Source organism: Aythya marila (genome assembly GCF_965140915.1).
Source record: "Aythya marila genome assembly, chromosome: 2".
Taxonomy (NCBI): Eukaryota; Metazoa; Chordata; class Aves; order Anseriformes; family Anatidae; genus Aythya; species Aythya marila.
Genome location: NC_139043.1, coordinates 28731722 through 28748200, shown reverse-complemented (window position 1 = coordinate 28748200; position 16479 = coordinate 28731722). Strand labels below are relative to the sequence as shown.

At 35.3% G+C, this 16479-nt stretch overlaps 1 protein-coding gene across 7 annotated transcripts in view; it reads right to left on the bottom strand.

Annotated features, from left to right (window-relative positions):
- Window positions 1-16479, bottom strand: part of PHF14 (PHD finger protein 14) — a 164548-nt gene that overhangs the window by 61272 nt on the left and 86797 nt on the right. Inside the window, exon 18 of one of the 7 annotated variants that reach the window (XM_082752181.1) lies at window positions 6970-8159. The exons of 5 other annotated variants lie outside the window; for them this stretch is intronic. In XM_082752181.1, coding sequence (XP_082608307.1) covers window positions 8091-8159 — 69 coding nt within the window. In that variant the 3' untranslated portion in view covers window positions 6970-8090. Of the gene's footprint in view, window positions 1-6969; window positions 8160-16479 lie in introns of those variants that run through there. One more of the 7 variants, XM_082752182.1, reaches the window with a different exon arrangement.

Here is a 16479-nt window from a genome sequence, read left to right as displayed (position 1 = left end):
GTATTGTGGAACACAACTCCACAGAATGTGAAGTTCCCAGCATGACACTGGGAAATTGGGATAAATACAGACTGGACCTTGGTTAAAGGCAATGCACTAGCTGACTGGCAATTCTGTTGTCTGCTGACACTGAATTGGGGCAAAAAGTAAAGCTTACACACATCTTCATACTGAAAACAGAATGCGTATTGATAATTCCTAACTGCAAAAGAAAACCTTATACCTAGGTTAAAATGGTAGTGGTAAAGTAAGAAGAAAATACATACTAGTACCTGTGTTCTTTTGTCTAGCAATTTAAAATGACACAAAATCCCCTGTCAGACTCAGAAAGTAAGAAACAGACACAAAATAAGGAGTACTATCAAACTAAATTAGAGAATGAAATTGTTGGGTCACAAAAGGTGTCACGCTGGCAGCCTCCCAGTCTTTCAGTAAATGCCCTCACAGAGCAATCACAACATGGACACTTACAGAGCAAAGGAGCTACACTACATTGTCGGTTACAAATACCATCCACTTCCATCTTAAGGATGGTTTAATAGTAAAAGTTAAGCTAGTGGGCTAGGAAAAAAAAAAAAAAAAAAAAGAAAAAGGAGAGAGAACACAAAACAAACCCTTTTGCTTCTTCCATTTTAAGTCAGTTAAGTCAGTTAAAATTGTTAGCCTTGCAGATTCAAGGTCATATTTTCAAAACTGTTCTAAAACTAGCAAATGTTTTAACTTACTATTATTTGTGGATAACCTTTGTCATGTTTAAGTACACGACCTATAACTGCAATTAAGTGCACAGCCATCTTCAGTGGTCTGGCTAGCAGTTGTACCTAAAACTTTGTGAAAATCAGAGGTCCATGCAAAGATAAGCTAAACTAACCTCCTAAATTACTTTTAATGGACAGGTCATTGCTTACTATCAACGTTTTAACAAGCTTGAAATCACTTTATGCATCAAAATTAGAAATTGCTGTGTTCCTCATCCCAGCAATTAATGAAGATAGATATATGAGCACTACATACTGAGAAATTGGGTGTGAAGAAGAAAGGTGAATTTGAAGATAATAAATTGAATAAAATAAAATAAAATAAAATAAAATAAAATAAAATAAATATTTTTCACTTAAAAGGATACAGAATGCAAGTCATCTACAACTTCACAGCAAGAAAGCTTCATTAGGCATTTCCATACCTGAAATATGTCTGCTTTGCTATTTAATAAAGCGATCTCCATCTGCTCGTGCCCTTGGATTTCTTATTATTATTTTTAGCAGTACATCTGGCTGTGCTCAAGCCCTACATAACTCTGCATTTTCCTGTTCATAATTAACTAATTATCCTCTAATCAATAGTGTAGATACTGATTTTACAATGTAAATGAGATAAATGAGATAATGGCTGGGGTCAATCTCATTTTATTTACAAAGCCCAGCACACACATCCAATTTCATCACATTGCATCTACCTGCATAGGAGGGAGGCTTATCAGTTGGCCTGCAGAAGTCTCCATGTGAGCACTGTGCATTTACAGATGAACAGAGAATGCAAAACCCGCCCATCACTGGCACATTTCTAAGTCACTGGTTAATACCATATAAAACCACAAACAGCTGACTCAGCCAAAGTAAAGGAACCTATTTCGTATTCACAAAACAGCACTGCTCATCTATAGCCGCAAAAAGTAATTACCTACATGTCCCTGAAACACAACATTAATAAGCTAATCTTTAAATGCAACTAATCTTTAAATACAACTTTACAAACATGCTTCAGAGACCACAGAAAATCTCTCACTTATGTACACATCATTGCACATCGTCTGCAGTGTCATGCCGAAAGGTACCAACCTGAACGGAATACAAAGCTGCACAATACATATACTAGTCCCTGTTCATCACAACAGCTTAGAAAGATTTCATGAAGAAAGGACATAAAACTTTGATACACTACCAACAAACCATCGTTGACACTAAAATGAAAAAAAAACGTTGCAGATTAGCCTTTCTCTGGCACGCTTAGAAATAATTAGACCAAAATTAGAAGTAATCTAATCCAGAATTTTTAAACTCTCGGAACTACAGTGGGACAGGTGACGCACCACTAGCTGGGGGATGCAACGTGATGGCTAACCCAGCATCTCTGTGGATTTGACTTAACTATTACTACTCATCTTTCCTTGTTGGCTTGTGCTGGACCCTATTTCTGACTGCAGGCTCTTAACACCTGAAGAACAGATGTTCCTTCTCAGGCAGTTGTCTTTTTTCCCCTCTAATCCCTCAGTGCCCATGTGCTGAGCCACTGGAACTGCAAACAGCTGGAGACACAAACAAGGAGTTCATTTCAGATGACAGCACATTCTTGTGTTCAGATAAACACCTTAACAACAGCTGTGACAGTTTAAGGCACTGTTATCATGTTGCTTTCTTGTTACTGGTTCTATGACAAACCCAGTGAAAGGAGCTCCCTTCCAAACTAAACCACTCTGTGACTGTGAGCATGTAAGTAAGCATCCCCCCCAGAAAACAAAGTAAGCTGACACAGCTCAAGTGAATTCAAACAGAGCCCAAGATGGGTGACTTTGGGCTGAAGCAGGTAAACAGAGCTTCTGTGACACCTTAAGTGTAACTGGACCACAGAAGTGACAAATTCTGGGTGATAGGAATGAGTATTAAGGGGTAGGCTATAACAGCACCTCCTACATGTGATGTCAAAGAAGTCACTTTCCTGTGCGCCCTGATTTAAAGAAGAAAATTAATCAAAGAGGTAATGGTGACAGAACTGTACAACTGTATATTTACTGCAGCTGCTTATGCTGTCTGGAAAGTACATTTCTTCTACTTACTGAGGGAAGGCCCCCAAAACAATAAAACATTTTCATTATGGAATATATGGAAAGCATTCTTCTTTTTAGCTTTCTATTTGGACATCTCTTGAAACTTGGTGAAGCTATTTCAAATCTTCATATCTTACCCTGCCATTCTACCCCCAAACTCTTCAACTCAGCCTCATGGATTCCATCAGAAATTGCTTGCATTTTGCTGTGATGTGTCATAGACCAAGTAGTCAATAAAAATGATGCTGTGCTGTATTCACATTCTCATTGCAGAGTTGCTAAGGGTCTTAGCAACTCTTGTTTTCAGACTGATGAGGCAGAATACTGTCAGGATTAGCAAGAGAGAAAAACAAGAAGAAAAATCCCTTCTCTATAAGAGGCATATGAGCTAAGAAAGGATGGTCAAGTCTTCTTGCTATTTCAGGCCTACAAAAGAGTTGTAAGAAATAATTAGGAGCAGGGTAATTTAAAACAGTCCTCTCACATAGACCAATAAAGCTTGATATGATTTTAGCATCTGGCATGTGACATATTCCAGTGCTGAAATTCTTCCATGAAAGCACATGTATTCAATGCTGAATATAAAGCGGGATACAGCCAAATGATAAGACCTCTTCAGACAAAGCAGCTCCAAAGATACTCAAAATTCAGCTGGATATAACTCTATGGATTGACCTTTGTAGTCAGTTCTGCTTTGCGTGGGCTCAGCACAGATGCCCTCCAACCTAACTTTTGCTGGGATTCCAGTATTTTCATAATTTTGATTTAAATTAAGCGAAATGCTCTTTCTGGGAAGGATAATGGTTATGGTATTATGCAAAGTAATTAAAAGCCACATTCAAATTTCTATTATGCTAGGTACAATGCAAGCATACAAAAGGAAGTCCCTGACTTCCATGGATGATGATGATCACAGCAGCTTTATTCTCTTCTGTTACACCTGGAAGTGAGAGGGCTTAGCTACTGCAAGCAGGTGAGAGAATATACCAGAAGATGTTTATTATTATTATTTATTATTAAGAGAGTATTTGGGCAAGGTGCCTCATAGAGCAGGACAAATTTTCAGATCCTCTCTCTGCTAATAGTAGTTTCAGAATAAAGTACCTAGATGGCTTTGGATGTGAGAAACTGCATACTAATCTCTAATTACTCAAATTTCTGTCCCAACTCAAGGGGATTAAAAAAATGGCCATTTTTTCTCTTTAATGTACAATAACCTTGAGAAAAACCTGCACACACTTAATGGATCTGTACTATACTTTTTACCATCTGCTACATGAAATGAGGTTTTAAGCAAATCCTGTATTCAGTGCTAGCTACAATACATTAAAATGTGGATTATTATGGCTCTGACATTTACGAAAAAGTTCTACTTTAAAGGAAAAAGCAAAACAAAACATCCTCCCTATAAATTCAGAAGGAAAAAAATACTTTATATTACTTCTACTCCCCCCTAATACTTATCATTACGAAACTAAACGTGAAATACTTCATTTTAACAGAACTAACAAAGACTGTCAATAACTTATACCACAAACGAGTGAAAGAAAATAAGCATTATCTGGCAGACATTTGCATAGCTAAGTTTGTTATGCTGAACCCAAAACTGCCGTCTCTCCTACTTGCTTTTTGTGCTTTTTAATACTAAAACAAAACAAAAAATCCCAATTCCAAAAATTTAACACTGTTTATAGGTAAGGAGAGATTCTGAACTGGCTATATTTATGAGATACTTCTATGTAATCCAGATTTTTTCTGAATGATCAGCAATTGATCTGTTTCATGAAACTTAGTTGGCATGTACGCAATGATTTATGTGAATGCTATAAATAAACTTTATTTGCTATATCTGTAAGTGCACAGCTTCCTTTCAGCATGAAGTGTTCACTTTTTTTTTTTTTTTGTCTCTCATTGTATATCAATGCTACAAAACACGTGGCTTTGTTAATTTTTCAAAATTCATTAAGGGCCCATATACAAGGGGAATATACTGATGTAAACACTACATCAAGTGTTTATTTTTGTTAATATTGTACAGCTCCTATATAGAACTTACATTTACAGTATTTTTTTTAAGTTCAAATTAAGTATTTCTTTGAGGATAATGCTTCCAATACACATAGATAATGCTATGCAAATTACAGCCCCCCAAAAGTGCAGTATATTATTTTTTTTCTTGGGAAGAACAAGAAATTCTAAAAGGACCAGGATGACTTCCACTAACAAACTGGAAAGTGCAAAATTCAAGAAAGCTATACTAGCAAATGCTGCATTAGACTTTCTAAAGTATACTCTAGTCATAATATATGATTGCATCTGTGGTGCCATTCTCAGGTGTTCAGATTAATACACTTAGCTACACTGAATGGTGTATTGTTTGTGAACTACTACACAAGTCCCATCACAGATTTGAAGATTGCCATCAAACTCTTTCAGAAGGTGAAATATTGAATGCTAACATCTGGCTTTCCAGAAAAAGAGGCAAATGACATAATGAATCATTTGAAAGTGAGAGAAAGATTGAAAACTAACTTAGTACTAATGTCAAAAGAAAGTTCCAAGAAAAGGAGAAAACCCTACAAAGACACTCTAATGTACAAATATACAAAATACAGAAGGAAATCCCAAGGATAATCTTTGGGGTATCAAGCATGCTAAAGGGAGTGTCAACAATACTCAGGCCAATTTTTAATACTCATTAGTCTGCCCTTAAAAGCTTCCAACAGCAAAGATTATTCAACTTCCCTCACTTCTCTAGTGCAATTATTGTTAGAAAAAAAATCTTTCTATTGCCTAGCCTAAATCATCTTGTTACAACTGAAGACTTATTTCTGGTCTGACCAGAGCTGAAGAACATTTTTCCCCTTTTCTTTGCAACAACTTATTTGTTGCATTTCTATTAATTAAGACCGTTTGAAAAAAAAAAAAAAAGAAAGAAAAAAAAAAAAAAAAAGGATTCTCCAGTCTTCTCTAAATTAAAGAAATCCAACCATTTTAAGCTTTTTAAGCTTTCTTCTTCATTTTGTTCTCCTGTAGTCTTCTCATCATTCATTCTGTTTTCTTTAGACTTTCTGTACATGCCTCTTGCCAAAGTAGACAGTTGAGGCTTCTCCAATGCTAAGATAGCAGTCTTCTGAATAATCAGGAGTATTTTCATGTGTTAAATGTGTTAAAAACACCTCTTTGCACAATTCAGGTATAATCAGATTGATTCATAATCAGTTTGTGACCCAGAATTCCCCATATCTTCTTTTTTGGAGACCCATCTCATAACTAGTCACCCTTCAAAGCGTAATTATGCACTATACAGTGATTTGTCCTTTTCTTTACTCCACTATGTAATTTTCTAGATGCTTTCTTAAAGTTTCATTTTCAATTCTATCCCTGTAGTGCCTTACATCATACTGGCATCACTAGCAAAAATAATCAAACTCTATTCCAATACCTAAAAGCGAAGCAAAGCAAATTAAAAATACAACACTAAATTCAGGACAGGCCTGAGTGGAACCCAGTGAGCAGAATATTGTTCCAATTTGACGGTGAATCCACAGTAACTACTGTGGTTTTCTGATAAGCTAGGTATTCTACTGCAGCTTAATTAACAGAATATTTCCCTAACTTACATAGGAGAAGATCACACACAAAGTATTTTTAAAATCTTACTAAAGCCAAGCTATACTGCAATTATCATTCTCTCCTACCCACAGTACCTATATTTAGTTTAATAACTGACCATAAGTCACACTACATTTTTTTTCCCCAAAAAACAGCATGACATACAAGTAATCACCCTTTCTCCCCCCATTTTTAGCACATTGTTGGGATGTAACTTTCTACTGTACTTCAGAATTCTGGACAAGCAAATCACTAAACTTTGTCTTTCTTCTTCCTGAAAAGTATTCAAAGATTCTCAGAGATGAATGAACCTCTACTTCCTAGTGAAAATATCTTTACTCAAAAGGTGTCGTTGTGTATCTTGCCAATACAGAACAGTAAGCATTTATTAGAAAGAAGTCTTACTCTGATATCATCCCTCCCCCTTTTAAAACAAAACGACGTGTTAGACATCAGGTTAATTTTATTTAATATAATATCCAAACATGAAATGCCCTAATAAGATATGACTTATAGGTAAGTATACACAAGTTTGTATATTTCTCCTATTACTTATTACAGCATTTAATTTCTTTCTTAAGTTTAAAAAATATTTTCAGATGGAAATGTGCCTTGATAGATAACAAAAACCACCATATCTCAAGAGATTCAAAGATTATATGTCATAAAGTTACAAGTGTGATTGCATTTGAGCAGAATTGTTCCAAGCCAGTTCAAGATGAAAACGATGAAGCTGCCAATACACTGCTACTGTAGATTTTAGAACGGGATCAGTAACATTTGTAGATGAAAAGACTATGTCTGCATCTACCAGGATATATATAGACGAAGACGAGGATCTCAGCTGTCACGCTGCGTGATCAGTTCTTCATTCCTTCCCCAACTTACACAACAATTTCATATTTGGCTTTTGAGGAAGTAAGCTCGTCCTGAACACTGCCAGGGAAGTAAGCCAAACAAAACAAATGTTCCAGAAAACAATATAGGTAAAGTTCTATTCACTCAAGTGTCTGAAGTCAGAAACAATTAGTTCATACTAATAAGCACAAAATCAATTTTTCTGTGGCAAATCTATTCCTTAAGAATAGTAAGTCTCACATGTTTTACAGGTCTTGTTACCACTGAACATATTCTTTTTTTTTTCTTTTAAGGAAACAATCCTTTTTACAGTAGGGTCTATGTACAATATGATGTTCTATATAGAAATGTTCTTTTCAAACTATATAATTAAAGTGCCACACTGATGGCAAACCATTGCTTATTTCATTCAGTATCACCATAGAGGAACACACAATATTTAAGTCCCACAGGCTTCTGTCACTCTTCAGTGAATCCAAGCATTGTATAACATCATTTACCAAGGAAGCACAGGGGAAAAAGACATTACTTAAATAGGACAATTCTGACAAGACATTTATCCGGGATCTTTCAACAATGCACATACGAAATGTTCCTGATTAGTGGAGAAAAAAAAAGCAGGCAAATTAAGTACCTTGTCAGTCCAAATAACAAACCAATCAATTACATTCTATCCAAGCCTGACAAGCAAACTCAACTTTTTGTCATAATAAGCTTATAGTAGAGACAAGATAGCTGTTCTCCTTTACTTAGGTACTCTATTGACTGCTTTATCCACATTTAAAAATCTTTTTTATAAAAGAGGTTTCCAGGATTGCCTCCGAGGATGAGTTGTGGCAGAGTTGTGTCTCATGAAGGGTATCTACACAGTAAAGTGATAAGAAAAAAATATTAACATTGAAAGATCATAGCAGCTCTGCTCTGTCTTATGAACATTTTAACATCACAGTAGTTTCAAGCAATGCTTATGCTCAAATCCAAATAGTAAAAAGACTTTCATACCAAACCTCCATCTGTAAGTGTCAGAACTTTAAACTGAGTTACATATAACATCCTTTTATTTTTTGCTCAGTACAGCTCAAGGAACAAAGGCAATCCACCACAACACAGACGGAAGAGAAATTTTTATATTATTATTTTTTACATTATAATAGCAACAACTCAAAAACAGTTTTCATTGTGCAAGCTAGCATTTTTTCATATTTAAAACCCACAGAAAAGTAGGTTTGGGAATGACTATGTGACAAGCACTAACAGCACCGGTACTGTGCTGACTTAAAAGAAAAATGTTTCTTTGATAGAAAAGCATTTGAAAGAAAGTTAAGACTAAAGATGTATGAACTTTCTTTCAAAATTCTACTTATTAATTCAGTACACAGGACACTTTTATCATTTCTGAAACAATGTTTTTGAGGCAATCACTCAAAAATCTCCAAAACCTTTTTTTCCTCCTCATACTTCTTGCCTCATTATGTATGTTTTTTCAAGGATGCTATTTTTATTCTTTTTTAAATAAGTACAATTCTAAAAGGGTACTTTACATTTATACTCTTTAAAACTACTTGCAATACAAGAAATTAATATAACTGATATTGTGAGACTTTCACTATAAAAAAAGTCCACGTTGTCTTTGAGCTGTGCTGGCATATCAAATACATATCAGTTTTCAAAGACAGATCTATATAAAGTCTCCACCACATTTTTCCTTTTGTTTTCTACTTTGAAATATATTAAAGTAGAATTGTAAATAAAAGTTCTTTGTAAAATATGTTTAATTTTGAGTGCAAGGATTTTGAGTGTAAATATTAAAGGGATAGTAAAGAACTAGTATATGTAAATCCATTCAATTCTCACTTCATTTCTGACTTGGGACATGAACAGATTTTTAAATCTGGTGCTACAGCAGGTACACTGCTATATACGTTACAATTTTGAACATTTTAAGAAAACTGAAAAGCTGAGTGTTAAACATTAATATTTTTAACAGTCATCTTATTATAATCCCCTTCCCTTAGCTAGTGCAAGCACCTTTGTTCTGAATCACCTCAGAATAAATGAGGTTGACAGGGGTGCACATACAAGGGCAGAAAAATGAAGAGTAGCATCAGTACACAATTTGAGATAAACTCAAGGCGTTTGTGCCTTAGGAAGCCTGCACCCACACTAGTGACTCCTACAGTGTTTCTTTATATTGAGTTTTTATTAACAGCAACATGCTGACATATTTTGAAAGACATTATTTATTTATTAATATATTAAAAGGAATTTACTTTTTAACTGCTTGGATATTGTTATCATTTCTACTGTTTTTAAAATTTCACTTGATATTTATTTTGCATGTTTTAGGGTTATCTTCACCCATCTCACGTTCAAAGTATTCTTCAGTTAAGACAAAACTACCAACTCTTTTTACACAACTTTCCAGCTAGCAACAGATTAGTAAGAGACAAAAGAATATAAATGGATAAATAAAGTAGCTTTGCTTAGCTTATAGCCCACAAGCTCAGCTAATAAATTGACTGCTGATTTGGAAAACTACTTACTAAAACTTTTTCCTGGGACTTCTCATACTGTGATTTCTTTCTTTCTGTTCTGTTCTCAAATTTTGCTTTCTTCTTGCCCCTGTGTTCCACCTCCTAACCCTCTCTGATGCAAAGAACTGGGCCCATTCCTACATATGCTTAACAACTTCCTGGCACTTACTCAATTATGATCAAATGCATTATAAAGGCTTTGAATCACAGAATGGTTTGGGTTGGAAGGGGCTTTAAAGATCATCTAACTCCAACCCCCTGTCGTAGACAGGGATGCCACCCACTAGATCAGGTTGGCCAACGTCCCATCTTGAGCACCTCCAGGGATGGGGTGTCCCACATTGCAGTGAACTGAGACCCTTATACGTTCTCATTTCTACTAGTAGCAGTACCCAAATCTGCCTGGAGTATCTGAACTTGCATTTTCACACTTAGTTGAAAAAAGGATTTATGAACACAAAAATCTGAAGTCTGACAGAAAAACTGAACAGCCTTCCTATCTTTCTCACTAGCCGATGCAACAAATATCATATAGAAAGAAGCACCCTGGGTAACAGGAATAGCTGATTTCGAGACAGAGGTTCTCAATTGCATTATTTTGTCCTTTAGAAGAGTTGTTTTCTACCAGCTCTCCTTCACCCCAGAACAAAAAGAATTATGAAAGCACTTTCCTTGAAGTTCTAATACAAAGGGAGAGAAAAACACAGGCCCCTCTCAGTCTCCCCCTAATGTACATGTGGCCATATCTGCTCCCTTCTCCTCAGTTAAGTAAATATTATATAGTAGAGGGGTCCGTGTGTATGTGCAGATTTCCATTTTGCAGGAATTTACAGCACAAGAAACACTACAAATTATTTCATTACTTTCTAATGGATTTTACACAAACAGAGTGCCTTTGGCAAAGCTATCAAAAAGTATAAATTGCAACCAAATGTCCAAATCTTATGCTTAGTATTAATGATTTTGAGAATACTTGTTTTTTTTTTTGTTTGGTTTTTGTTTGTTTGTTTGTTTGTTTTGCCATTTTTATGTTTGATTTCATCGGTTTATATGTCTATTCAGAGAACGTTTTTCACTGTTAACTGGGCAAAAGTAAAACACATTTTCAGCCACAATACAGATTCAGTTTATCTTCAAAGGTCTGAAGGTAGGAAAGTGTTTCAGCATAGAATATGAATTCTGAACCATTAGGACGTTCCCACCTTGAAATTCTAGCAAGCTTAAAGAGGTATTAAAGGGTGCTGACAAAGACCAATTTTAGAAGGCAAAAATCTGTGTCTGCAGTTAGCACCAAACCACCTGAAGGTGACACAAGTAATAAGCATTTAAAGATTTGATCTGCTCAAGGTACACCTCTTGATCTCAAGAATTAATGTGTGGAATACACAACTTTATTAAGTGCATGAGAGTTACAGAGCTCTTTACTGGGGGCAGAGGGAAAAGGGAGAGGATAAGGACCCCCAAAATAATAATGTGCTATGTGTCTTCTAGACAATGGTAACTGCTTAGATCCTCTTCAGAATTGATCAAGCTATAAATATTAATGGATGTTTCCTGAATGGTTACTTACATCTATTTGTTAATATACAAACTCACTAGCCTGCCAAGAAGTTTTCTGCAGGACAAACCACTACATCATCAGTAATAGGAAAATTTTGCTTCATTCACGTAGCCTACACACTGGAGCATAAGTAGTGACATTTAGAGGTGGTCACTGTATAAACATGCTTACTGAGGTAAACAAGTGTATAGCATTAGTCACTATGTCCAATTTAAAACAAGTGAAGCACATATTTTCAATCTATTTCAAAGCACAAAAGAAACCATATATCCTATACAAAAGATTAAGTATCAGTATCACATACATGAAATGATTTCATTCAGTTATAAAAGTGTCATTTTCCTTCGTTCTGCAATGTCTTTGTGAATACAAGCTTTGAGAACCCATGGAAAAAAATTCAGTCAATACACTCAATACTCTACATGAAACCCAGCTTTCTCTTGTAAGTGACTGCATTTACAGACCTTGTCACAACAAGGTCCTTGATGTTATCGAAGCAATTTCAAGATACTTTAATCACCGGCAAAACTCAGTAACCTGACAAGAGAAATTTGGGCCAAGAAGATTTCAGTAACTTGAAAGGAAGGTTATTGACTGATGTAATTTCATTTGGATGTGACTGAATCCAATTGATCTGCTTTTTGCAATGCATATCTTCCCTCTGCAGCTGTTGCTATCTGATTCAGCGTGGAAGTGCAAGGAGTGACTATCCCTTTCCACTTCAAGCAAAACTCTTCCTTCCTCCTGCTATTATTTCAAAAGAGCACACAAGGAAAGCATTTTCAAGTTTAAACTCTGTACATGCTGTAAGGAAAAATATTCATCTAAATGCTACGCCATGAATTTGAGTCTTGGGACTGCAAGCATATTCATTAACTGGTTAGAAAAAGAGGTTGTAAAACAAACATTTTTTATTGTTTACCAAAATACTGAGTTAGGGCTTGTAAAACATGAGGTCGTAACACAGTACAAAATTTATTCTCAATCCCAACTGCACTATATCATGTAATCCACGTTGTAGCAGATTGTACATATTTTCAGATGAGTACTTTTGTATGCAATAATAATTTATAAACACAGATATGTTGCACTTATGAAATCAAATCTTCCAACATAAGTTTGGTTTACAACAGTTCTAATAGAAAATACGTATTAGCAGAAACTTCACATGTGATATTAAGTTTAAATAGCATACATCTTAGGTAGAAAAAAATATGGTATAGATGGGAGTTAACAAAGCCTTTAGGATAAATGCGTGGGCCACCATAAATCCTATTTGTGTAGCCTGGTGTGCTGCTGAACACCAGATACATTACATTTAATGTAACAGTAACGTTTTTTCAGAATTAAGGGGAATACAAATTGAGACACACGCACCTCAAACTCAGAGTGGTTTGCATGTATGCTTATTCTCTAACGAAGATATATTCTCCAAAATTCAGTGCAGCTCTTACAACTCTTTTTTTTTTTTTTTCCTTGAGGTAATTTTAACATGTTCACTTTCTTATACATTGTAAAAATTTAATAAAGCTGGTAAGGAAAATACATCACATCTAGATGACAGAACACTTACTTTAAAACTATATCCAAATATGTATCTTAAAATATTCTGAAAGAACCTGTGACTAAACTCTTTTCACACACTGGTTACTGTTTTCTGCTTATTTCCAAACATGCATTGAGTGAGATAACATCTCCACTACAGTTTCCATAGTAATCATATATTTATAAGCTTGCATCATAACTCAATTCTTCAGCATTACATTACAGCACCAAACTGCTTTCTTCTAACACTACAACTTTTATCAAATCAGGATTTAACTTCAGTCATTTTATCCCTCATTCAAGAAGTGATCTTTTTCAAAATAACTTGAGTAACTGAATATTGCTGAATAACATACTTGTTATATGATAATGAAACTGTATCTGAATCAGGATGTGGCAATAGATGTTGCCAGCAATATGCAACTGGTAGGCCAACTTCTTAAAGAGTACAAAACAGAATTCATCAAAGGTGTCTCATTTTAACGAATGACTAAAAACCAAAACAAAATTCTAAACGTTAGTCATAAACACTGCTGTTTAAATATAAAATTCTGTTTTATGTTAAAGAATATACTAAAATGCCTTTCAATCTCTGTTTAAATGACTAATAGTAATCTCCCTTATAATACTGTGATACAGGACAAATTTATCGATGAATAGGGGTATAAATAACCCAAAAGTAACAACATGATAAAGTCAGTGAGATGCAACTAAAATTCTCCTGAAACAGCACCTTCTCCAAAGCAATGCCTTTACCAAACGTAAAACCAAAACTGTTTTCACAGTTTGCATGCTGTCTTGGTTTTGAAAGTGAACAGATTGGAAGTCTTATTAAATGCATATCTACTCTGACAGCAAAGTTACATAGTATGTTTAATTATTTCACCCAACAAGATGGATTTAACATGCAAAGATGTCAAACCAACAAACGAAAAGGCAAAGGCAATGTAAGCACAGCCATTCAAAAAGCTATTTCAACTATGGAAATACATGCCAATTTGGTTTAAGGACAGAATATTTTAATTTTGACTGTGTGAAAATTAGTCTTTTATAACAAAACGTTTTCCTTCTTAAATAATTGAAATGCCTTTTCTCAAAAGCTTTAAGAATATAAAGCCATCTATAGTGACAGGAACATTCAGTGTGCTGTGACACAGCATGCTCCCAACACATATTCCCAGAGGACCCACAACACAACCCTCAGCATCAACCACTTCATCTGCATGATCCCAAAGCAGGCTAAAAGCCTTTGGATTCTGTTAATTATAATAATTAAAGGTCATCTTCCACACAAAATTACGTATTGCATAAACAATGTGCAATTAAGACTTAATCTATCAGTAAAATAAGTTAAAAGTATAGCCTCAAAAAAAGTTTACATTTTATATATTACACAATTTTTTATTTTTATTTTTTTTTATGAGTACTGCCACTTGCAGTTTCTGTTACTGTGAGATCTGTGTACTTTCAGTACTATATAAATATACTAACATACTATTAATCTTACTGATCAAAACACTTATTGGAAATAAAAAACTTCTTTCAAATATAAAACTGGCTTTTGCTTATTATTGTTACTGTCAAGATACACCGTGAGAAATATTTTAATTAGGAGAGTTATAATACTGTGAATTAGATTATTAGATTCACAGCTATTAAAAAGAAAAAATGAATAGTCTTCTACAACCAAAAAATGGACCAAAAGACAAAAGGTGGAAAGTATCCAGCTTCCAGTTCAGTATATTAAATAACATCTAAATAATTTCGCTGTTTGTTTTTATGGAGAAGTAGACAAAGTCATTTTTGTGGGTTGATTTTATCATGGGGGAGAGATGACTTCTGACATGAAAATCTAAATTTCATTCCAATGTCTAAGTTTTAACAATCAACAGTCACCGCCATGGTCTAAAGGAGCTGCAGAGCCACCGGACTCTATGGTGTCACACCACTGTTAGTGAAAATGCAGGCTTAAGCTACTAAGGCAGACATCAGTTATCGATGGTTTATTGGTACCAGTGAAGCATTTAGAACCTCCTGTGTGACTTTAATGTGTTAAGATCCAAGCATGACTATCAGAGTGCCACAAGACAAGCCAAAGCAGGAATTTTGGTTTCCAGCTCAGCCACTCTATCAAGCATGTATCTAAAAAGCAAGCTGCTCCACTATAGGTAACAGCTATCATGATAGCCATTCATCTCAGACTAAAACACAGATTCAGTTTGAAGAGATAAGCAATGTATTTTTCCTTCATTTTTAAAGTAACTGCTTCTCTGAGACACATTTATAGGCTTTCTTCCTCCCCAAACTCCCACTACTAAAACCCTTAAAATTGCCTAACAGTTCTGCTGTGAACCATTCTAGTCTCTAAAGCATCACCTCTTTACCAAGCTGCTGTACAGCACAGTTTAAAATCTGTACTACACTTACTGGAGTGACTGTGAAATGCAGAAATCAATTAAGACCAGGTTCTATTTATAGTTCAGCCTGGGAAGATTAATGACACTACTGGAATTTTATTGGAACATTGTGCCCAGAGAACAAAAGGAAGTGTAAGTACAGTCTCTTATCACTGCTACAGTTTAAAAATTACAGAAGAATTTACTGCTTCATCATGAACACTACTAAGGGCTGCATCGCAGCTTTGGAAAAGAAAACCTTGTTAAAGGAACCGTGAGGCAGAATCTTGCAGGTAACTCTGACCAGGTGACAGTACTGATACTTACATGGAAATCTACCCACAGATCAGGAATATACATTCCACTGTGCAGATCAGGAAATCCAGCAGGTCTGACTGCTTAAGCAAGAAGCTTCTTATCGAATTAAACATGCAAAATAAGTGGTGGTAACACATAAGAAATGAAAGCTAGTACAGGTTACACAAGGGAAGTATTAAGTCGTTTGAGCACTTAAAAAGACAAAATCCAGAAGCAAAATCCTAGATGAATACAACAAGAAACAAACAAACAAACAAAGGAGTTCTACAAGAACATCAGCAGTGAAAAGAAGTTCAGAGAAAATATGGACTGGTTTTCAAGTGACACCACAGAAGGGACTGATTTACTAAACATCTTTGTGCACAATGCCTCAGCCTGCTCAGTAAAAACTCGCTTCCAGACTTCCACACATACCAGTGTGACACAGGGAAGAGAAGGACAGCTGATAGCTGGAAGGTAACAAGTCAGCATCTATTCAGGCTGAATATATTCGTATCCATGGGGATTATCCAACAGTTGTAAAAGGGACGCCTGCTACCTCTGTCAGTCTCTTGTGTAAGATCTAAGAAACATCATGGCAATCAATACAAAAAATGCTAAGACATTACCATCTTAAAGAGCTAAGGCGTGCTCTTTAAAAAAGGGCAGTAAGTAGGACCTAGAAAGCCATAGGCTGGTCAGCCTCACTTCTGCCTCAGTAAAAGATCAAGGAGCATGTCCTCTTCGGATATGTTTTCAAATACATGAAGAACAAGAAACTAACCCAGAAAAGTTATTTAAGATTAACTAGAGTAGGTTAGTCATGCTTGATCAACTTTCCTTACTTTT